Source organism: Poecilia mexicana, unplaced genomic scaffold, assembly GCF_051168715.1.
Source record: "Poecilia mexicana isolate PSO_F unplaced genomic scaffold, ASM5116871v1 scaffold_7, whole genome shotgun sequence".
In the NCBI taxonomy this organism is placed as follows: Eukaryota; Metazoa; Chordata; class Actinopteri; order Cyprinodontiformes; family Poeciliidae; genus Poecilia; species Poecilia mexicana.
In genome coordinates, this window is record NW_028263376.1 from 8,588,458 (window position 1) to 8,612,519 (window position 24,062).

The following is a 24,062-nucleotide window of genomic DNA, read 5'->3' on the forward strand; positions in this document are numbered from 1 at the left end:
AATTTGAAACCAAAATTTGCACAATAAAAAGTTTTATGCACTTACTTTGTCTCTCCCCATAAAATGTGCTTGTACCGATGAACGTCATTTTTATGAATGAGAAAAAGGTACGTACAAAAGCCCCACCCCTTCACATGTGGTATCATTGAAAAGCCCTAAATGTCCTCTGTAGATACCAAAAGGAATTAATTCAGGAGAATGCAGGGGGTGGGAGACATTTAAGTTTAGAAATGTCCTTTACAGAGGACAAAAATGAACTACTGGTAGTCAGGAGGATAGTCTATGAATGTCATGTTCATTTTGAGCTGTTAATGAAGCATTTAAATCTCTCTCCTTTCTGCTCTGAACTCTCCTGATAGAAATAATTACGGCATTAGTAAAGGCCTGTTAATGACCAATAAGTTATTATCAACTGCGCTGAGGCAGGAAGCACACAATCTCTGTCATTATTTGCTAACTACTGCTGTGCAATCTAGATTTTCACTAACCTTCAAGTTTTAGACCCTCATGTACTTTTTTATAATAGTTCTAAATTGATCTTATATGTTTACTAGAATACCACTGCTTGGGGAAGTAAAATCAGCCAAAGATGCAGATTTTCACCTAAGCACAAGTTTAATTAGTGGTAAAGAAATAGAAATTTATGCAACATATTAATTAAATGAATTTCACTTTCAAAACACATTTTAAATCACAAGCTGAGCCTCTTCTGTTTTTACAAACACACTAATTAGATAAAATAATAGAAAGCTCAACATTTGACTCTGCCCATGACTGAGGGATCTCTTGACTGGCATCGTATGTCATGATGTCATGATGTCATGATGTCAAGGTCTTTTGTATTTGCATGTATTTACGGTAATTGAGTTAATAAAATTCAACCAAACAAGTAATAAAAATGACTTTTAGTAAATAAATGTGAAAAGTGTCTCTTTGTGTAATTATGTTTGCATTCAGTACTTGAATCTTTTGCATGAATCAGGTAGACGTGCTGCACTGCTGAAGTGTTCAGGAAGCTCATGTGGTTGTGATAGCAGCCTTCAGGTCGTCTGTATTGTTGTTTCTGGTGATTCTCATCTTCCTCTTCATATTTCCTGAATCCTCAATGGGATTTAGGTCAGGCTGGTACGCCGGCCAATCAAGCACAGTAACACCACGGCCATAAAACTGAAAAGTGTACGATGTGCAGCACAGCAGTGATGTAATTTCATGTATTTCAAGACACTGTGGATGAAAGTAAAACCTGTTTTCATTGTTGCTCTTTTGTTGACAGTTTCAACAGACAAAACAGCATCAATTCCTCAACTTGACATTCTTTTGTTTTACGTAATTAGCTGAAGGCCTAGTTTTTATAATTGGTAGATAATAGCCCAATGAGTGCAAAGTGTCCCCAAAGAATAAATGTGCAATTCTTTTGTAAATGATCTATTGATGCCACACTGAGAATAAACAAACAATAATACTGAGGGGTTGTGTGGTGGGGGGCATAAAGCTGAAGGGATAAAATACTCTGGGATGAACTTTAGCTGAGGGTAAAATATGAAACTCTGCATCATTTAGTCTAAGTTTCCATCCAAGCCTTGGGACAGAGCCGTGTCTATTTTTATCAAGATGAGTTGTTTATTTTTAGCTGCACCTCTCCCAAATGTTCTCAGCATAATGTGTGGACTTGGCCTAGATTTGGCCTGCACACAATTTATAGGGATGCTTCAATATTTACAATATTTATGTCAGGCTTACACTTTCTGTGTATGAGCACTACAAGTCTTCTCTAATCGCTGAGAAGTAATTAAGAGCATTAAATTACAGACACAGAGCAACCACCAATCTTGTGAATTAATTTTTTATGTACATGGAGCAGTCTGTTAGAGATACGAAGTTTAACTAAAACATTTGTATAAATAATTATTAAGTTATCAGCTTGCATATAGGTAGATTTGGACAAGTAAAAACGTTTTAGGGGAAGAAACTGAAGAAAACAGTTGATTCAGTAACTTTGTTCAATTTACTTTAACTGCACCAAACTCAACGTCTAACAGCAGTTTTGATAGCAGCATTGTTCCTAGCTGTGACACTGATTGACTGAGCACAACCACTATAGCAGTTTACTCTCAGTGCTAATAATCAGTTATTAAAGCTGATACTGTTGAATCAGTTTGTAGGATGGATTTAAAAGTCTATAAGCTTATTTAAATGCACATAATTGTAATGCAAAGACAACAGAATCTGTCTAACATCCTGTAAAAAAAACTCTTATCTATCCACACTTTGCACATCCTAAATTTAAAAAGTAATTCATGAGATGTGTTGGGCAAAAAAAAGCATAATCCTGAAAAATGAAGACTGGAAACTATAAATGAGTCATTTAACCTGCAGACGTTGGTACTATTCATGGCAATATAAGCTACGTACATTGTGGCTTTTTTTGAATGTTTTTTCTCCATGCTTGTCCATTTCTGGACCTGTGATGGTTGAACTTGTTAATCTGGGATTTCTGGAACAGACTCCAGTCTCCCTTCAACCTTTAACAGGATTAAGCAGGTATATAAAATGATGTGCAGTGATTTGAGAGTCTGTAAACCAAGGAATAGAGAAGAAAAACTATGAGGGTGAGGTATAGAGACATTATGATTCCCTAATGTGAATCATAATAAACATTAGGGAAAATATTTGTTGCTGGAATAGAACAGAATAACTTCAGAGAAGTTGGACCCCGTCATCTTCTTCAAATTACACAAAATTGGTGTCAAACGTTTGTGCTGCTATCATTTTAAAGATGAATGTTTCCTGAGATCATCAAAGATCAACCATATGCACCTAAAAGAATGAAGAAGCCACTCAATTTGATAGCAACAGACTTCTATTATGCAGGAACATGAGTTATTTGTTTTGGTAAAATTAAAGATTATTTCCACTATGATCATTGTTCATAGGGTTTGATCTCATCCAATAACTTGGTGACCGATCTATCCAAGAACTTTGCCATAAATAAAGAACAAGATGCTTTTTTATTGAAAATTACTTCAGAACAATGAAATTTAAACACATCATGATTTGGCAACACATGAATACATAGGCACTTCTTGAAGCCAATTAATCCAAGTTCTGGTTAATTGACTTCAAATCATAATAAATTCATGGTGTAATTTTTTAATGAACAACAGAGTTAAAAACTGTTCATTAAACAGTGAGACAGAACCAAACAGTACTTTTACAAAAAAAAACAAAAGCAATAAACACACCTTGAATTGTATTAATGGTACTCTCACTAGAGTTACAACTTCAACCAGGATATCACCTTTCCAAACAGCATATTTCATTTAGGATTTGGCGAACGGCATCCCAGTGTTTCAGTCTGACTCCCCATGCCAGATGCATCAAAAGGAAAGCACCTCAGATATATTCCATGAGGTATATTTCACATTTCCTGATGTCACGTTTTCAGATGAACTCATCTTGCACCGACAGGCTTCCATAAATATTCTGCTTATGATGTGCAGCTGTCACCGATGAGCTTTTCACAGAGCGATCTGTCGTCTCTCGCTACGTTTTCTGGGCTCTCTCCTCCACGTAGAGCTGCATCTGTGACAACCAAACAAACAAATATGAAGAGCAGTAAACAGAGAAGCTTAAACACGTGACATGAAAGACACTGTACCAAACAGCTCCGCAGGAAATGTTCGACACGTTCAAACATCACAGTGATTTTGGTTTTATTTTTCCTTCAGCTGACCTTCACTATGTCGGACGTCATGGACTTCAGTGGAATGAGTCTCGGCTCCTTCATGTGAACTTCCTGGTCGTCTGCGACGATCCATGGAAAATCCTGAAGATGTAAACACAAGAGGCTGAACACATGCAAATGGTTGTTTTGTGTTTACATTTGATAGCAAAGTCAACCTTTTCATGTTTTGTCACATTTCAATTTCTATGTATTTAACTGGGATGTCTTCTGACAGCACAGTTCATGCTCAAATGTCCAAATTTGATTTTTGGATAAGGTCAAAGGTCAGGAAGAACTAGGGCTGAACAAATTCCCTTCTTATTTTGTTGCAATTAAAAGAAAGTTAAATGGAAAGTTGAACTAGATATTCAGTTTAAACTGAATTAGGTTTAATGTTAAAAAAAATGTGTATTTCTTCAAGGATTAAGAAAATAAATCAAACTGAACCTAAGAAGTAAGAAATCACTGAAACTTTAAAACAGGGGTCCCCAAACTACGGCCCGCGGGCCTCCACATTTGGTCCGGCCCCCTGAACAATACCAGAGAGCATTCAGATTTATTGTATTTTCGGGTTTATATGTGGATTTTTCTTCAACCACCAGGGGGCTCTTTACCAGGAAGTGTGTCCTGTAAACTGTGGGTGTTTTGTGAGAGACAGCAGGCGCAAATCGTGACACCGCACCTCGTACTGGCACTTCCGGTGGCAGGTCTGACACCTGCCACAAGTGCCACTGCGTTCGGCTGACTTCGGCTGACCTCGGCACCTCTTACTGGCACTTCCGCTGACACCTGCCACAAGTGCCACTGCCTTCGGGACTAGCTGCCAGAGTTGCCACTGCGTTCGGCTGACTTCGGCTGACCTCGGCACCTCGTACTGGCACTTCCGGTGGCAGGTCTGACACCTGCCACAAGTGCCACTGCGTTCGGGATTAGCTGCCAGTGCTGCCGCTGCGTTCGGCTGACTTCGGCTGACCTCGGCACCTCTTACTGGCACTTCCGCTGACACCTGCCACAAGTGCCACTGCTTTCGGGACTAGCTGCCAGAGTTGCCACTGTGTTCGGGTGACTTCGGCTGACTTCGGCTGACCTCGGCACCTCTTACTGGCACTTCCTCTGACACCTGCCATTAGTGTCACTGTTTTCGGGTCTAGCTGTCAGTGTTGCCACTGCGTTCGGCTGACTTCGGCTGACTTCGGCACCTTCCAAGGGTTGCCACGACCTCATACTGGCACCTCCCACGCCTCACGGACCCCTCTCGCCTATTTTTGCTCACGAGATTTAGGGCGGCCATCTTATAGCGTTCGACCGCTCCACTCAGCGTTATATGTTTAACAGGCACAATGACGTATTTGAACATTTAATCTTTCATAACACGCTGTTTTGTTACTGGAAACCTTATACATGCAGCCATATTTATAAACAGTTGTATTTTTAAAGTATTTTTAATTGTATTATACATACTTCAGCATATTTAAATATGCTTAGTGGGGAAAACAATAGAATAGAAATATAATATTCTTTGGTGACAGCTTCTGTGTCAGAATTAATATGAATGAATTTATAATTAATGAAAATAATGGTGGATCTGGCACAAAGTATTGCATTTCTTGTTAAGTATTCTGTTCCCTTAAAAAAAGCAAATATGCCCTGGTCTATTTTTTATACAGTCTCAAATTTCAGTTTCCAATAAACAGCCTCAGTGAAAACATGTTGACAGTTGCCATAAGCTGTCACTTGTGCCACGGGCTTCTGGGTAAGGTGCCACTTGTGCCACCTTACCACTGGGTAAGGTGACACAAGTAAGGTGGCCATGGGTGCCACAGGCTGCTAACCTCATTCTCTATCTGTTTCAGACAGAATGTAGCATATGAATAACTTTAGATCAAACAAATAGAAATAAAATATATCTTAATTACAACATAATTCTCATACATATTTAAATATACAGCCGGTGTTCAGACTTAAACAGAGAAAGACAACTCCTGCGCTTTCAGATGGGACCTCTTCTGCAACAGGTGATAATAGCTACCAGTAGGTACCTACCACTACAACTGACACTCGGTTGCCATGGTATGTCAGTGCTGACAAGCTCCTGTCAGTTCCGGATTATAATTATTTTCATACAATGACCTTAATATAATGCTATTGATTATTAAACCGGGTAAGTTCACTAATATTGACTTATTAGTTAACATTTCTGACAGTGGCAACATGAGATATTGACAATTCCAGAGTGACATTATGTTCAGCCTGGTTCCATGACAGTGCACAGGATGTCATAAGTTATAGTGGCTGCCTGGTCTATTATCTAATAGACCAGGCAGCCACTATAACTTTCAGTGTTTTTTGTTAAGATAATGCATTTTTTAAAAAAAGAAACATGTTATCATAATTTTCCAAAAATGCCAGTTAATCATTTTTAAATAGTTATTACTTGTTTTTATTTATTACATTTAATCCCCGCTATTTTTCATTATTTGTCAAGTTTATTACAGATTTGTGTGGCATAAATGAAGGTTGCTTCTCTGTGTTTTTTTCTGGTTCGGTTCATTGTCTTCAAAGTTTTCTTATTCAAAGATGAGAGAATGACTAAAATCTGAGCTAAAAAATGCATTTCAACAGCATTTTCAAGGCAGCAGGAGGATTTTCACTTTCAAGTTAAAACAACTTCAATTTTTTTACACCAATATTGAATATTGATAAGTCAAAACACAAATTATTTACACCTCAAAAAATTTGACAATGTGTGAATCTTAAGCAGCATTAAGAACAAGAATGTTACATATTTTTGGAAATAAAAATTACTTTAGTTTATACTTAAGATGCAAATGATTTTTTCAAAGAAAATTGTGCTGTTTACATATTATTTTATTTGGCAGATATGTTTCAACATTTTTTCAAGTTTATGTCACAAAGTATATGCATAGTAATTGATTTGTCAATATTTATTAGCCATTGTATGTAAATACTTTAAACAGCAATTTGAAGTCTACTGTAAAATTCATGTTTAGTCAACGTGTGAATTTACTACATCAGGATCAAATAACTTATTATTCCTCCATGAGAAATTATGATCATTAAGCTTAAATTTATTTTTCAAACTTTATTAATTTCTACAATATACGTTATACAGAGTCTGATTATTATTACTATTATCCAGTTGCAACATTTGGCTTCCTGTTGCACTATGTCAGCCACTGTTCTGCGATATAAACATGGGCAAGGGTTGAATGTCATTTTGATTAAGTAAAAAGTCCTATTAACTATCAGTGATGTGTGATTAACCAGATGTGTCTTTGAACATAGTGACAGGTTCCACTGTAATAGTGACACTTTATAGTATATTCAATTGGCCATCTTGATTGAATTAAACTCAGTCAAAAATATTCAAAGTGTTAAATGGATAAATATACAATTACCATTGAATTTTTTTTTATAAACACGCATTATAAGTAACACGTTTTCAAAAAACTGTCATTGCCATCCCCCAAAACATCGGAAACAGTTGTGACAGCTCTGAAACATCCTGGACATCTAACAGCAGCTCTAGTGGAGGCGAGACTCAGCTGTTACAAAGGTGCCGAAACCAATGGCATCCCTGATACCTTCTGTGTATTTGATTAATTCAAAGACGGAAGGAGTCGGCTGGATTATTCAGATGAACTTTAGTGAATAAATAGGATGAACGAATCATACATGATATAATAAACGTGTAGGAATTCAGCTAACATAAGTATTTATGCGAAAAAAAAATTATTAAATTCTGTCTTCTTCGTCTGTGTTTAAGTTCTTCTTCTACTAGTAATAAAGCATCATGGGATATGTAGTCCATTTGCCTAAGTCAGTAGCAACACTGAGAGCTAGACCCGAAAACAGTGGCACTAATGGCAGGTGTCACCGGAAGTGCCAGTAAGAGGTGCCGAGGTCAGCCGAAGTCAGCCGAACGCAGTGGCAACTCTGGCAGCTAGTCCCGAAAGCAGTGGCACTTGTGGCAGGTGTCACCGGAAGTGCCAGTAAGAGGTGCCGAGGTCAGCCGAAGTCAGCCGAACGCAGTGGCAACTCTGGCAGCTAGTCCCGAAAGCAGTGGCACTTGTGGCAGGTGTCAGCGGAAGTGCCAGTAAGAGGTGCCGAGGTCAGCCGAAGTCAGCCGAACGCAGTGGCACTTGTGGCAGGTGTCAGACCTGCCACCGGAAGTGCCAGTACGAGGTGCGGTGTCACGATTTGCGCTCGGCCCTGCTGTGTTTTGTTTTGCATGGCGCATTGCTGCCATCTGTTGGACTTTTAGGGAACTGCTTGACTTTTATGTTATTTAATCAGTTCGGTTGTTTGCTAGCGGTAGAGCAGATGAACGCACGTGTCTGTTATGAACGCCCCATTCCAGGTTGAATTCTTCAAAGTAATACCTGTAAGTAGCAACTTATACTTCAAAACGAGCCTTTATGTTAACATATGAGAAATTAATATGTTATAGTTACATTCCCTCAATGGAATATATACTAGTCAGTCCCAGTGACCGTTTCACTCATGGGTTTTGCCCATGTGCTTTCTGGGTAAAAATCAATCGAGAAACGCACCTCCCCCTCCCCTGTCAACAATTTCCGGCCCCCCACCAGAGAAGGGAAAAGTTATGTGGCCCTCACAGGAAAAAGTTTGGGGACCACTGCTTTAAAACAAGACAGAATAAGTAAGTTACACACTAGAAGCATTTCCCAAATTGTAATGACTTATTTATTACATTTAAACTTATTGAGACAGTGAGTTCTGAAGAGGGTATTATTGAGAGAAGAGGGATTATTTCAGATTATTAATGGAAAAAATCTGTTGAAAATAGTTCAATAAATAAAACAATACCCATATTTATTTAATTGTGTTTGCAAAGTACTTTAAAATCTACCTGTCAGTAATTTGCATGTTACTGTTTTTCAGCATCTGGAAAGTATTCACAGCGTCTCACTTTTTCCACATATTATGTCAGAGAATATTTCAAGTTGTTTTAAATGAATCACTCTCTCCTATTTTTCAGAAATTTGAAAACATATCTGCACCTTTTTTCCACATTGTCATAGTTTAGTATTTGTGTAGAATTTTGAGGAAAGACATGAATTAAATTCAATCTGGAATAAGGTGAGAACATAAAAAAATGTGAAAAAGTGAAGTGCTGTGAATGTTTCCTGGATGCACTCTATAAGAAAGTAACACACATCTCAACATAAAGTAAACCAACACTGTAGAAGATGCATAAATACTTCACAACTTATAACCAGCATGCTATTTATGTACTTGTTTCTTTTTTGTTTTGGGATTTCTTTGGTTATTTTTCTTTGGTTTCAGTTTTGCCAATGACTGATATTCGTTCCCCCAGAGTTTCCTGACAGTTTGCTTTGCTTTATATCTACTTTGCTGTATAACTCTGCTAATCAAGTTTTAGAAAGCTGACTTACTGCTCTAACATCACTTTGCCTAAACGCGTCACTTTCTCGTTTACTTCTGGAAAAACAGGCTGACCTACAATTAACAAATGCATTTAATTTTGGAGGGCAGTACAATAAGGGGGGCTGAACATAAATGCAAATGACATGTTTTAATAAAAAAAAATCCATTACAGTGTGTGGAAGATTGTTGTCTTGTAAACAAAATGTGAAAAGGCATAGGGTTATAAATAATTTTACAGTCTTGAAAAACACTCACCTTAATGACTTGAACCTTCTCCATGTTGCGTGTAGCAGCATCTCTGGTGTGCACAAGGACTGTGAAAGAACAACCTGAGACAGAAACGACACATTTCACCGTTTTTATCATTTCAACATCTTTTTACTGCCGTCGACTTGGCAAATTTCGACAGCCAATTTTTCTGGACCATAAATTGTCCCAGAAACGATTGTGATGAATGATAATATTGTCGCTTTGAGACCATTTTCAGCTAAAATGTTGATAACAGCATAATAACACAAGTTCAACCACTCATAGGCTAATGAATAATAATAATAATTTTCTACAGAACATGCCAGACTGGAACTGGAAGACATTTTAAATATCCAAAATAAAACAACTGAAAAGAATAAATAAGACAAGCAAAGAAATAAAAACTAAGAACGACCAAAACCATAAATAACATGGATTATGACTCTGTCAACAAAATCGCCCTTCAAAAAATATTCATCATCAGAATGGAAATTAACAAGCCAGGTTTATCATGTGATTAATTAATTGTTTGTTGCAACAGACTTATTAAATCAATGTTCAACACATTATGATTATTATTCTATTTGTCTTTACCGTTATAATGATAACTCCTCTCACCTGGGGGGTTGTTGTTTAAAACAGCATCACACACACTGATCTTCAGGATGAACGCTCTCAGCAGCTGCTCCACATGTGACAACAAAGTGTCTGAGCTGTGCCAATCAATTACTCCAGTTAGTGATCACAAATACAATTAAAATGACTTTGACAAAAGGTAGCTGCCTTTTGGGTATTGCTGATGTAAAAAGAGGATGGAAACCTGATTGAGAGCAGAGGAGGTTGGAAGATCTCAAACACAAATCTCTCGACCGGATGATGCTCTTTGTCCATGATGACCACGACCACCTTCTCTGCATCGTTCTGTGACGTAAACATAATAAACCATCAGCGAGAATAAAAACAAACCTGTCAGCTCCGAACTCGTCTTACCTTCTCGATGAGTGGCTTCACACAATGTAAAGTGTCTTGGATGTACTGATTCAGCTCAGGGTGACAGGACATCTGAGGATAATTGAGCCAAAAACAGAACACAGTCAAGCAGATCCATCTTAGACATGTCATGCACTAATTTGGAAATCTCTACCTGCACTGGTACGTTGTATTTCTTCCTCTTCTGAAAGATTCCAGAGGGATAGACTTCACGCACGTACAGAATGAGATGAATCGCGACCTCCAGGAACTCACACAAAATATCAGCAACCACTGGAAGAGAGGAGTAACCTTGAATCAGGCCAGTTATGCACTGTTTAAGGGAGTATGATGAAACACATCAACCAAACTGCGACAGGAAGTTGTTTAATGATGTTACATTAGTCAAATCATGTAGTGATAAATAAAACCGTTTTAGCAGGAAACTAAAACTGCCTTTTGGCACACCGTGAGCACAGGGTGGTTCTGCAAAGTATGGACTATAGGAGTGTAAACACTTGCATAAACCACACTTTTTCTAAAGAAATCTAATCAAAACAGCTGAAGTTTGTGATTATAATGTGACAAAAGGTGAAAAAAAGTTCAAGAGGTTTGCATACAAGGTTTTCACATTCGGAGTGAAGATTTATGTTTTATTTACACAACACCAGCCTCAAATGGGGTTGGGGGTTTTATGTTAAAATCAAACCCCGCTAAAATATCTGACTAGCCGTGAATCCGTAGCTTGTTCTTATTGTTTAGAATAAGAATAAAACAGCTAAACGATGAACTCCAGCACCATAAAACAAATTTAATGTTCTATTTTATAATCAAAACCCCACAAAATGAGTAATCTACCATATATTTCCACTTATTTCATCTCTCTAACAATTTTCAAATATTGTCCGAATGCCCTTTATTAAAACAACAAGAAGCTATGAAACGTGCTGCTATGCTTTCCGAGGACTCGGAGCACACAGCTTCAAAAAAGAAAACCAACTCAGTTTTATTAGTTTGACTGTCTTACCTTGTCCAAAGTTAAGGTCTTGTCTTGTCAGGGTTGTCATTGTTAATTTCCCAACAAAGAGAATAGAGGAAAAATGCTTCTTCGGCTAGCTCTGCTTGGGAAGCAGTAAAGTGTTCGTTTTGCTGCTACTTGCTTAACATTCCTCTTTTGTGTCGCTGTTTGGTAGAAATGTCAAGAGTTAAAATGACCTTCTATAATCAGAGAACAGTGACAGCAACGCAAACAAAATTAAATTGGTATATTATAATCTTCTCAACCAAAAGAGCGGCTAATTTCGTGATGTTGCCGAGGATACCAAAGCCTCTTGACGCACGTGAATGACGCAGCGTATTGTTTTCGCTTGCTCCCAGTGGTCCAACAATGATGACGTAAAATTAACCTTTTGCGCGGTTGGTTTTGTTTTTCTCCGTTCTTCCAGATGTATTACGTATTTTTAAATTTAAATTTGGGGGAAATCTCTTAAAGTTTAGAAAACGTTGCATTCTGCCATTAAGCTGGGCAATAGGGGAACAGATCAGTTCGGTTTCAAAGAAATTTGGATAAATTTGCTTTAACAGAAAACTTCTTTTTAAAAAAAGTAATTCACGTGCATTTCCCTTTAATTAATAGAATGAAATTTCAGCTGTGTGTCTAAAGGACTATGGACACACACGCCTTGTGTGCCTCTGCTTTGCCCTGTGATGGACTAGTGACCTGTCAGGGCTGTACCCCACCTCTAGTCCATACCGGCTGGATCTTCCCTGTGACCCTGCATGGACAAGTGGGTATGACAATGGAATGGATTACTTCAGCAAGAAAAGAAAAAATAAATAAATTAACATATTGAACAAATTCTTGACAGCTACTTCATTCTCATTGCTCATGTCATTTGGATGAGACAAAACTTCTTTTGGCATGTTTTATTTTCCTTTCTGGTCTTTTATATTAGCTGATTTTTTTTGTACTTCCCATTTCTGTGCAAAAATGTATAATTATTTAACATGCAGTTTAAGATGTGTAAAATGATTCCTACACTTTATTTTTTTTCCATATTTTATTAATATTACAGCCACAATCTCTATACAGCTGGTGCAGCTATTCTGTGGCAATATCAGAGGTTTGCCAGAAAACATTAGTGAATAAACAGCTTCATAAAGAGACCCTTCATATTTTTTCTTCCCCTTCACATTTTCCACCGTGCTTTGTATTGTTTCTAAAATTCCATTAAACATATTGGAGGTTGTGGTTGTAATGTGGCAAAGTCTGGAAACAGATGCAAGATATTCGTATTGCGTGGCAACATGCTATAAACAAACAGTAATTTTTCTTTGTTGCATTTTGCTTTTCATATGTGAAGAATAAAGTGTGGAAAATAACATGTATTGCTATTTTAAAATAATATTCTTCCAGATAAATGTTCAGCAATTGCGTCTGTTTTCAAACAAATCCAAACTAATATAATTATATGATTGGCAAATGCAGTTATTGTTTTTGTTTTCTGTTTCTTAAAAGCTGTACATCTGTAAAGTAAAATAAAAATCATGTTTTGCACATGTTCTAGGTATCATTAGACTGTTCTACAAAAAAAAAGAAAATTGAGAATAGAACGCTGCAAATAAATATGAAGAGAAATGTTGATGTGTGGTCCACATCCACACATTTGTAACACACAAAAGTCAATGAAGTCTTTTATTTTGAAAATCCGACTGGGCTGATTTTACAACCTGTTCAGAGTTGAAGCCAAAGATCACACACAACCTGTAATTCTATGCAAGGATGTAGACAGCTTTACTTTAAGCAGATGTGTCAGGAAGTTATGACAATGAGGTGACACTTTCAGATGGTAAGCACTGTGGTCTCACTTCACAACCCTCTTATTTAGCGGCCATGTTTCACATTGACATAATCTGCATGTGGAATTGCTGTTTTTGTACAACCCTAAGCTGTCCAACCAAACTCACCCTTCTGATGAAAGTAAAATGCTTGTGGTTTAACACTTGTTACAACTCAGAGAGGCTTATCTACTGCAAAAAGTGCTACAGACTGGCAGAGTGTTCACTTTTCACCTAGATTTTTTTTTTTACTTCTTCACATATTAACTATCCAACAGCTGGCCATGGTGGAGTTTGCACATAAGCTGCTGTAAATGCATTGCTGTGCATAACCGTTGAAAGGGCACAAATACCTGGATCTCCTTGCAGATTGTGAAGTCATGCCATTTCTGGAATTTGTAGCTGGGAGCATTTCAGGTAGATAAATACTTGTGAAGCAAATGCAGCATGGATGCTTGAATGGCTGATGTGACAACGTCTCCCTTGCTGGCTTTTGCAGGTGCAGTGGGGATTGCAGTGGGACATCCGTTGGACACAGTGAAGGTTACGTGTAGCTCTGAAACCTGTTAATGTGTCATCGTGTCTAAATCACGCTCGTGATGGAACAATGTTTTATCTGTAGGTGCGTCTGCAAGCCAAGTCTGTGTATAAAGGGATATTTGACTGTGTCACTAAGACATACTTGAACGAAGGAGTAGGTGACTCATCCTTTGTTTTGTCTGATATTTTCGATGAAGCACAGACCTGTTGCAATTAGGATTATGAGGTTGATGTTAATGTTTTGTATCTTCTCTATCAGTTCCATGGATTCTTCAAGGGCATGTCCTTCCCTGTTTTGACCACTGGCCTCGCCAACTCCATTGTCTTTGGCTCCTACAGTAACGCTTTAGATTACCTCTCTCAGTCTGATCGCCGTCTCGCCAGGCACTGCAAACAAGTGTCTTCACTGCAAGTCTTTACTGCGGGTTGCTTTTCAGGCATCGTGCAGGTAAGCTCACTCATCGGCTCATCGGTTTTCACACAAACATCTTCTTACAGAGCCCCAGACGCATTTAAATAGCTGTGATTCTGTTTGAGCTTGAGCTTCAGAATGAAGATTGTTCTTTTAAAGAACATAAAGTGTGAAAACAAGCAAAAGCATATTCATTGTGACATGAATTTTAATATGATCAAGGACGTATTTTAAGTAAGAAAGAAGAAGTCAGTGATGTCTTACAGATTTTTTAATTGCTAGAAAGTCTGCCCATCTGGAGTGTGAGTCAAAAAGCAAATGCTTAATCTATTAGATGTTATTTCAACCAAGCCTGCCTTCAGATAGTGAACATTTATTAAAGCTGATAAATCATTTATTTAATTTGCCTGCAGATGGCAGCACATGCCCAAAACAGAACAGTAAAGTTTTGGAAAGATGAAGACAAAAAGAACAAAAAGAGAAGTACAAGAAGTGTTTGGCTGGTTTTGGTTTAATATTTCAATGAGAAACTTTATACTTATGCCATAAAAATGCATTGGTGCTTTGTAGAATTTATCTTTTCAAATGATTACACTAATTTCAATATCACACACAGTTATAACCCGATTAAACGCAAAAAGCATTTTTCTCAAAGGAGGATTTCAATAACAAGGGTAAAAGGGTATCCAACCCAATCTGGCCCTGTTTTAAAATATAATTGCCCTTTACACCAACAGTGATAAAGGTGTGTCAGATAAAATGAATCAAATGTAATTGTTGATTTAACAAGAGGGAAGTTATATTTTCTTATTTGTTTGGAAATATCTTCCTCTTAATACACAAAATCATCATTTGAAATGTAAATTTTGCATTCACTTACCATAACTTACTATTTTCTTTTTTGACTGACATTAAAGTTTGTTTGGTGATCTGAAGCATTGCAGATGCTCATGGGACAGTAAACGACAAAGAGCCAAAAAATACATTCAACAAATTACATCTTCAGTCATTTGATTGGATTATCCCTTTAAAATCCTTTACTTCCAGGTGCTGGTTTGTGCCCCGATTGATCTGGTGAAGGTGCGCCTGCAGGGTCAAACAACGGCCGAGCGGTACCGTGGACCCGTACACTGTGTGGCAGTCATACTCCAGCAGGAGGGGGTCCGGGGTCTCTACAGAGGAGGGGCAGCTCTGGCTCTGAGGGACGTACCGTGCTATGGACTCTATTTCCTGCCTTATGAGCTCATTCGTAAGGCTCTGACTGAGACTGGAGAAGAGCCAGGTCAGGCTAAGCTCACTGACACAAGAAACCATGACTCAGAGTATGCTAGGATGAAGGCCAAAGTCATCTAATTACTGTTCAATACATCATAATTAAAAAAAAAATACTTGTAAATAGTCACACCTATACGGTTCATATTTGCTGCTCACACAACCACAAGAGCAAATGTTGCACAAATAAGACAGTAAACAACCAAGACCAATGCCGGCTTTCAAAAATGACCAAAGAAAAGTAGAAAGTTAGGCCAGAAAGTCTATTATTAAATTACAGGCCAGAGGTTATGTAACTTCTTCGGTGTGTGGGTAGGAGATAGTACTGCAGTACTACTATAATATTGACAATACTTCTTCCACTGGCGGATTATTTCACTTAAAACAATAGATTTTTCCCTGTTAAAAGTGAGATAATCTGCCATTGGAATTAGTACTTTTTCATCCATATTAAGAAAGTATTAATGTTAACTCATATATCTTGCTGAACAGATACTTGCAAGTTAGTTTTGTCTTATTTCAACTGCACTAAGATATTTGCACTAGACAGACCAAAAGTACTTGGTAAGATTTTGTGTTTTTGAAATGCACACAAAGCAACGACCCAACAGAATTTCACACTAAACTTTCTATACTTTTGTTTGAACAAAATTTAGAAATTTCCCTTCCACTTCACACTTAGGCGCTATTAATTATTTTTATTTTTTTTACTTCTTCCTACTCCTTTTCAAGCATGTTAAGATTATTGTGGTACAAAAATATGTCTTTTGCATTCCTTGTTTATATCTGTTATTTTATACTGCGATCATTTTCAAAATAATTGAATAAATAAATCAAATAAATTGTGTTAGTCTATCACGTCAGATGAAAAACCTTTTAACTTAATGGTGGTGATGTGATGAAATGTTGAAAATTGCATTTATGGTGATTTAATTTTAAAACACCCGACCATCAAAGATCTCCATGGTATCCAAAGAGAATGCTAATGTCTCCTACGTCTTCAGGTACCTTTGCCATACTGATGGCGGGGGGCGTGGCAGGCGTGGTGACCTGGGCGTGTGCCACGCCCATGGACGTTGTGAAAGCTCGGCTCCAGATGTCCGGAGCTGGTGGTCAGCAGTACAGCGGGGTCCTGCACTGCATAAAGGTGAGCCTGAAGGAGGAAGGAGTCAGAGTCTTCTTCAAAGGCCTCCTGCTGAACAGCGTCAGGGCGTTCCCCGTCAACGCCGTGACCTTCCTGACCTACGAGAGCCTGCTGAAGAGCTTCTGTCCACCAGGCAAATAACAAAACTGTTTGCAGTAAATGAACGCCAAAGGACGCGAGAAAGTTAATGCTACATCTGATATCTCTGTTTGCAAATTTCTTTGCTGTACACAGATCAAGGCTAAAACAGCCAAAGTTTGTCTTAATGTGAGATAATGTATGCTCTGATAAACGATACACAAAGCTAAGCAGCTTAGCTGTCCCTAAATACCTCAGTAACACAACAGAGAATCCAATATTTTTATTGTAGAAACTTTTCCATGTTGCAGATGTGCAAATACGCTTATTTTCAACATTAAAACCTAACGCTTAGGTTAAATGGTTAAGTATTAATAAAAAGTCAAACGAAGCCGTCACAGCAAAAGTAGCAAACACCCTTCATCCCAAAGTATGTGCACTGTACAAATCAGGGGCATAATCATCACAGATACTTTACAGACATGACTGGACTCGGTGTTTCATTTATTGTCCTTAATTTCTTCATGTTTAGAACCATATAAAACGTCTTTTAGATTCACATACAGGTGCTGGTCATAAAATTAGAATATTGTGATAAAGTTAATTATTTTCCATAATGTCATGATAAAAATTAAATTGTCATATATTTTAGATTCATTGCACACCAACTGAAATATTTCAGGTCTTTTATTGTTTTAATTTTGATGATTTTGGCAAACAGCTCATGAAAACCCAAAATCCCTGTCTCAAAAAATTAGAATATTATGAAAAGGTTCTCTGAACGAGCAATAAAAATAATCATCTGAATCAACAAAGTAACTCTAAACACCTGAAAAAGATTCCCGAGGCCTTTAAAAACTCCCAGCCTGGTTCATTACTCAAAACCGCAATCATGGGTCAGATTGCTGACCTGACTGCTGTCCAGAAGGCCATCACTGACATCCTCAAGCAAGAGGGTGAGAAACGGAAAGAAATTTCTGAACGAATCGGCTGTTTGCAGAGTGTTATATCAAGGCACCTCAGTGGGAAGTCAGTAGGAAGGAAAAAGTGTGGCAGAAAACGCTGCACAATGAGAAGAGGTGACCGGACCCTGAGGAAGATTGTGGAGAAGGGCCGATTCCAGACCAAATTAAATTTTCATCTCCATAAAACTTTTCAGCAGATGGAAGCATGAAGTGCTCCAAAATCTTCTGATAGCTGCTGCATTGATCCTGCCCTTGATTAAACCCAGTGGACCAACACCAGCAGCTGACATGGCACCCAGACCATCACTGACTGTGGGTACTTGACACTGGACTTCTGGCATTTTGGCATTTCCTTCTCCCCAGTCTTCCTCCAGAGTCTGGCACTTTGATTTCCGAATGACATGCAAAGTTTGCTTTCATCCGAAAAAAGTACTTTGGACCACTGAACAACAGTGGTCCAAAGTGCTGCTTCTCTGTAGCCCAGGTCAGGCGCTTCTGCCGCTGTTTCTGGTTCAAAAGTGGCTTGACCTTTGACCTGGGGAATGCGGCACCTGTAGCCCATTTCCTGCACACGCCTGTGCACAGTGGCTCTGGATGTTTCTACTCCAGACTCAGTCCACTGCTTCCCCCAAGGTCTGGAATCGGCCCTTCTCCACAATCTTCCTCAGGGTCCGGTCACCTCTTCTCGTTGTGTAGCGTTTTCTGCCACACTTTTTCCTTCCTACTGACTTCCCACTGAGGTGCCTTGATATAACACTCTGCAAACAGCCGATTCGTTCAGAAATTTCTTTCTGTTTCTCACCCTCTTGCTTGAGGATGTCAGTGATGGCCATCTGGACAGCAGTCAGGTCAGCAGTCTGACCCATGACTGCGGTTTTGAGTAATGAACCAGGCTGGGAGTTTTTAAAGGCCTCAGGAATCTTTTTCAGGTGTTTAGAGTTACTTTGTTGATTCAGATGATTATTTTTATTGCTCGTTCAGAGAACCTTTTCATAATATTCTAATTTTTTGAGACAGGGATTTTGGGTTTTCATGAGCTGTTTGCCAAAATCATCAAAATTAAAACAATAAAAGACCTGAAATATTTCAGTTGGTGTGCAATGAATCTAAAATATATGACAATTTAATTTTTATCATGACATTATGGAAAATAATGAACTTTATCACAATATTCTAATTTTATGACCAGCACCTGTATTTGGCTTTTCCAAGTCCTTTGGTAGCTACAAATGTGAACCTTTAAACATTTATGTTGTATCCACACATCTACCTCTAAGATGCTACAGGTCTCCACTCTTCTTGCAGATTTAGGTGATCTGTTAGGCCAGTCCTAATCCCAGAACATTTGAAATGTTTTGAATTATTCTGCTGGTTTGCTTATAGTAAGTGCAGTGAGTGTTGTTATCTGACCCTGAAGGTTTTATTACAAGCTGTCAAGATCCAAATTTATGTGTTTAACTAGTTTTAGACTTTCAAAGCCGAGGAGATTTGCCTTGAAGCAGGTCATCAATGTGAAACGTGTTTTTTCTGCACACAACTTTCAAATACACTTTATGCTGTATGTACTGTAAAATAATGAAGAACTGTATTAAAAAGGGTCACTTTTATTAGTGTTTTTTTTTTTCCTTGAAAATATCAGAGAATTCTTTTGGTGTGTTGTGCATATATGTGTTCAGATAATATGTCAGGCAGCATTTTTACCTATTAAAGTCTGTGTTGGCTTGTTTGCAAACTCTTACCATAGTTCTATAGATTTTAAATAAAGATTAAGTTACTCAGGTCATATAATCAACCATAGAGCACAAAATATGATTCTGTGCTCCCATTTGCGTTTTATTTCATGGAATAATTGCATTTAATTCCCATGACAGAATGACAAAATTCTTTTTTTTTATTATGCTCGAAACTTTGTGCAACTATCAACATCCCACATAAGAAAATGTAGTCATTATCCTTACGAAAAGGTTTGCTTTTGTGTCAAAACCTAAAATAGGAGTAGAGTTGTTGCTCTTTAAAAATAACAGATTTTCTGTAGTAGATATTTGTCAAAAAAGGTCTTTTTTTCCAAAAGGTCAGGTAATATTTGTGGCTCTAGACCCGTTTTATTTACCTCGACTGAGGGCAGAAAATGGCTCCTTGGATTGTAAAGGTTGAAGACGGCCAGGACTTGCAGACCAAATGAATGACTTAGACAACCTGCTGCAGGGAGGAAAACGTTTATTTTTCTGTAGTGAACAGCATATCGATAAACTCTCACAGATAGATTTACATCTTTAGTTTGGAAAACCTCAGACATACAGCTTATGGTTGGTTCTTTTCACCTTCTTTATTTAAAACAGATTTAAGTTAGAAGATAACAAAAACATCCACGTCTGTTTATGTGCACAAACTTGAAAACGGTCAAACCGCAAACGAAAAGCAACAACGCAAAGCGAAGGCTGAACGTTGATAAAATGTTTATGTTCGATTCGTTCAGCTCTTGCTGTAAATCTGATCACAAAGGATCCTTTGTGAGCTGCACCTTTTGGCACAAAACTTCATGAAAGAGTAGAAGAATAATAGAGATGATGACTGATAACCGGTGTGTCATAAGACACTCTGCTGTGTACACAAACTCCAGCCAACATGACTGTGGTCACAAAGTCCTTTTTTTTCTTTTTTTTTTTTGTTTGCAGAAACAAAAAACAAACATTTACACGACAGAAGCATTCCTAGAATGCAAATCATGGCTTTCTAATATTTCACATTTTCCTACAAATGTGTCAAGCCAAACAACAACAACAACCAAAATTCAGGCACCAAAGAGTCTTTCACATATTTATAACCTTCAGTGAGTTTTTAAGGATGCGCTGGACGACGCAGTTCGGACTGCACAACCCGAGACAGTTTAAAAGCTGCAGCTCCGACACGTTTAGCAACGTCTCTACCACAGAATAAAGAACCAAGCAGCACTTCCCTGAGCTTTTCATGTTGACCGCTTTAAAAAAATAAAATAAAAGACACAAAACGAGGATGTTTAAAGGGCTCATGAGGTTAAAACGGGTGGTAAAGAAATAGTGTTTGTCTCGTATCAACAGGAATGCAGAGGGGTTTAATCTAACAGATGTCCCCGTTCAACTTTGCCTCCATGAAGGCCGTGTTTATCTGGAATATGTGGCATTCAATCCTCACTTCACCTGTGAGGGTTCAAAGTCCTGGTCCCGCAGGAGTGGTCTGCTGCTCTGCTCGGCCACCATGGCCTGCAGAGTCTCCCTCTGGATCTGCCGGGCCTTGTTGTACAGGAGGACGCCGATGAAGACGACGACGGTGCCGGTGGCGCTGAGCAGGGTGATCTGGTTGCTGAACACGATGACGCTCAGCCAAACCGACAGGGCGTGCTTCACCGTGCTGGCGACACTGAGGATGAGGGAAGAGTCGTTGCTGCTGGGTTTTTAAATCTCAAGCACACCTTCAGAATTGCTCCTCGTCGACTATACAGTGTGAAACCATACCTACATTTCCATGTCATATTTGTGCCTCTGCAGGGTGTCTGCAGGACTCAGCAAGTCAAATTTAAGACATTTTAATGCCGCCTCGAAATAAATTTAAGACAAGAGAAAAAAACCTTAGGGTTCGTCGAGGGAACTTGCTGAATTACAATCAATATCTGACCACACTTCTCTTCTTTCTCAGCTGCCATGTGGATGGTCAGATCTGTACAATCAGATAAAATTTTATGTCTGAATATACCACAGTTTGAGCTGCGGTGTGCCGAGTGAAGATCAGCAATAAAAGAGGTTCTGCGGCGCTGATGTTCACCGCAGATATGAGCGCAACAGCAAAGGATCAGCATATTACATCTCTGATTTCTGCTGACTCACAGCAAACAGGTCAAATTCAAACCAAGCAAGTCACTTTAAACAAGTTTCCTTACTTTCCTTCAAGGATCTTTCAACCATTTAAAACACATTTCTGAAAACTTGATATGAGAATTAGCACCAACATCTGCTTTTTTTCTCTGCACACTTTTACGCAGCGTTTTATTACGAGTGTGAACAGTGATAAGACTCTAAGGCTTCTAAAAGGAAATAATGTGTCTTATTTTCACTGCAACACTTTTTACGCAATTTAATTTGGCATCTGCTGTTAGCTATTCTTAGAATTGTATTTATTTCCTCCTATGTTTTCATCGCAGGTTTCACTCAAACTTGAAGGAATAATCACAGCGATTAATCTGACAGCCTTCACAGGTGACGGTTAGTTTTTCCTTTTCTCAACAAACCAGCAAAACCAGTCACCATCTTTTTTTTTACTCTGTTAAAATAAGAGTGGGTTATTAGGACTAAACTGTGGTGAACATTAGGAGGGAGTACATGTGACCACACACAACACATTATCTCAGGATTAATCCCAACTTCACCTGGACTTTGTTGCGCTGGAGATAACAGCGAACACGTTCAATAGCTCACCTCTGGAAAGCTCACCTGATAAAGTCTGTTGTGAAATGTTGAAATAGGTCCAGGAAGATAAATTAAAGCAAATTAAAATGGTTCCCAGTAAGCCTGTCACAATAAGCAATACTTCAATTAATTGCAATGTAAATGAAAATGAGCGAGATGTTTCTGTTTGGACAACAGTCGCTAAAGAGATGCTCCCCTTACATGTCGTTGAAAAGCCACCATTTTGAGAAACTCTGCAAACATTTGTCTCCCAGTATGAAGCATTTAGTTTGTACTATCCGCCGCTTTTGCCTGTTTGTGCCCTAAGAATTATTATTTTTCTGAAATGTAATTTTGGCTACAGAGACTTCATAATTTGTTTTAATGATTGTTTTGTTAGTTCATTTTGGATAGCTAAAGTGTCGAGTGTTAACCCTTTCATGCATGAATTATGATCCTTTGTGTCAGGGTTTTTTAAATTTTCTTAAGGCATAAAAAAATATTTTATTTTAAGTGATCAATTGTAATTTTCTCCAAATACAAAGTTGTTATTTGAAAAATGCATCAGTACCGTAGTATTGTTCTTTAGGGATTATCTGTCGGTTGGGATGATTTTTTTGTCTGTCGGCCATATTGGATTTAACAAAAAATAACTTGTTGCATTTGCAGCTGATGGCCAGTAGTTGATAGTGTATTTTATGATGCATTAGTGTCCACTTCAGTGCATTTATAACATAAAAATCCACAAGAAGCACAAGAAAATGGCTTTTAGACAGCTGTCCACTGTAGTGACCACTATGCATGAAAGGGTTAATAAGCCATTATTACTATTTCTACATGAAAAAAAGTCTTAAAATGACAATAATATTGTTTATCTCAATCATTTCTGGGACAATTTATGGCTCATCAAAATTTGTCATCATGACAGCCCTCGTTCCCGGTGAGAGTTTGTGGACTGGTGCTACCTGAAAGTGACGGGGGAAATCCGTCCCATCAGGGCGTAGGCCGTGACACTCTGTAGGTGAAACAGACCGCCGTCAAAAAGCAACAACAGGATAACATCCTGATTGAACAAGAAGCTCTGTCCACTCTTTCCAGCTGCCGGGACGTCCTGGAAACATGGAGACAAGAGTCATTAATTATTCCATCTGTACTTTTTCAGTCTTATCAGTCATCAGTGGAGCACTTTGACCTCAGCAAACAGAGCTGGGCTGATACATCGCCCAGCACCCTGTACCACATCATGTTTTCAGATGTTGTCGCTTTATAATCAAAACCTTCAATGAGATTTTATCTGAGCAATTTTGCGGTACAAGGACAGCTACACACGATGTTCACATGATGTGTGGCAAGCATTTCAATTTGTTTTAATAGAATTTTAATGGGACTACGGCCTCTAAAGATATTTAATTAGCTGCATCGACAATTCAGATGAAAATAAATAAGGGAATGTGTGTTTACTCACCAGGAGGAACAGCCAGGCAGGGATCAGCATAATGACTGCTGCTGCACTGGTGTAAAACTGCAGTTCCGGGGGGCTACGAGAATGGCAACACTGATTTAGAGAGTCTTTAAAACACAATGTTAAAAAAGCATTGTAGATCATTTCAAGACATTTTTTTTTAATTTATATGCTAAAACTGTGGGGGGGTTTTGTAGCTGTGGTGCATGCTACACCTTGCCTCCTACTTGTAAGTTATACATCACTTTTCTTCATGTTTAAAATTGGGTTACTCTAACTAAAATAAAATAAAAGCGCATCTCCAGTTTATGTTTGATTCACACATCAAGTTTCTCTCCTGCGGCTATAACTGGCTAAAATTTTGTGTTAATTAACCCTCTATGGCATGACTTTTTCATTTTTTGGGGGAAAAAATATTTTCCTGCATTCTTTTGGGAGCTTGTTGGTCCCTAATTACATATCAATCATAAAATCGGACCCCGACACCTCCCGGAACTGGATTTGGGTTTGTTGCCTCAGGGCAACGTTGCGCTACAAAGGGTCTAAAACGCCAAGTTT

At 38.3% G+C, this 24,062-nt stretch overlaps 3 protein-coding genes across 4 annotated transcripts; 1 reads left to right on the plus strand and 2 right to left on the minus strand.

Moving 5' to 3' along the window:
- Positions 1 to 2,989: 2,989 nt before the first annotated feature.
- LOC148158282 (mitotic spindle assembly checkpoint protein MAD2B-like) lies at positions 2,990 to 11,710 on the minus strand. 2 transcript variants are annotated; one of them, XM_088007000.1, is made up of 8 exons: positions 11,403 to 11,710; positions 10,563 to 10,669; positions 10,397 to 10,468; positions 10,227 to 10,327; positions 10,025 to 10,119; positions 9,413 to 9,486; positions 3,734 to 3,826; positions 2,990 to 3,582 (listed from the first exon to the last, which is right to left on the minus strand). In XM_088007000.1, the coding sequence occupies exons 1-8, from the start codon at positions 11,440 to 11,442 to the stop codon at positions 3,544 to 3,546; spliced, it is 621 nt and encodes a 206-aa protein (XP_087863126.1). In that variant the 5' UTR covers positions 11,443 to 11,710; the 3' UTR covers positions 2,990 to 3,543. The 2 variants fall into 2 exon arrangements, with proteins under 2 accessions (XP_087863126.1, XP_087863125.1); XM_088006999.1 differs by having other exon boundaries at positions 10,551 to 10,669; positions 11,403 to 11,703.
- A 90-nt stretch (positions 11,711 to 11,800) lies between these two features.
- On the plus strand, positions 11,801 to 16,889 carry LOC106934173 (methylated amino-acid transporter SLC25A45-like). The gene is made up of 7 exons (XM_015013916.2): positions 11,801 to 13,224; positions 13,492 to 13,630; positions 13,713 to 13,756; positions 13,836 to 13,907; positions 14,013 to 14,201; positions 15,213 to 15,447; positions 16,442 to 16,889. The coding sequence occupies exons 2-7, from the start codon at positions 13,594 to 13,596 to the stop codon at positions 16,720 to 16,722; spliced, it is 858 nt and encodes a 285-aa protein (XP_014869402.2). The 5' UTR covers positions 11,801 to 13,224; positions 13,492 to 13,593; the 3' UTR covers positions 16,723 to 16,889.
- A 2,935-nt stretch (positions 16,890 to 19,824) lies between these two features.
- On the minus strand, positions 19,825 to 23,577 carry LOC148158283 (solute carrier family 35 member E2A-like). Its single transcript, XM_088007002.1, has 3 exons — positions 23,508 to 23,577; positions 23,008 to 23,153; positions 19,825 to 21,020 (listed from the first exon to the last, which is right to left on the minus strand). The coding sequence occupies exons 1-3, from the start codon at positions 23,535 to 23,537 to the stop codon at positions 20,792 to 20,794; spliced, it is 405 nt and encodes a 134-aa protein (XP_087863128.1). The 5' UTR covers positions 23,538 to 23,577; the 3' UTR covers positions 19,825 to 20,791.
- Between the last annotated feature and the right edge of the window lie 485 nt (positions 23,578 to 24,062).

Coding starts and splice junctions, on each gene's coding strand:
- LOC148158282 (XM_088006999.1), bottom strand. CDS start 11,442: ATGACAACCCTGACAAGACAAGACCTTAACTTTGGACAAG. Junction 3,827..9,412: donor AGAAGGTTCAAGTCATTAAG/GTGAGTGTTTTT, acceptor TTACATCTTCAG/GATTTTCCATGGATCGTCGC. Junction 3,583..3,733: donor TGACGTCCGACATAGTGAAG/GTCAGCTGAAGG, acceptor TGGTTGTCACAG/ATGCAGCTCTACGTGGAGGA.
- LOC106934173 (XM_015013916.2), top strand. CDS start 13,594: ATGCCATTTCTGGAATTTGTAGCTGGGAGCATTTCAG. Junction 13,631..13,712: donor TGTAGCTGGGAGCATTTCAG/GTAGATAAATAC, acceptor TGGCTTTTGCAG/GTGCAGTGGGGATTGCAGTG. Junction 13,757..13,835: donor ATCCGTTGGACACAGTGAAG/GTTACGTGTAGC, acceptor TTTTATCTGTAG/GTGCGTCTGCAAGCCAAGTC.
- LOC148158283 (XM_088007002.1), bottom strand. CDS start 23,537: ATGCTGATCCCTGCCTGGCTGTTCCTCCTG. Junction 23,154..23,507: donor CTGCCTGGCTGTTCCTCCTG/GTGAGTAAACAC, acceptor CCATGTTTCCAG/GACGTCCCGGCAGCTGGAAA. Junction 21,021..23,007: donor ATTTCCCCCGTCACTTTCAG/GTAGCACCAGTC, acceptor CCTCATCCTCAG/TGTCGCCAGCACGGTGAAGC.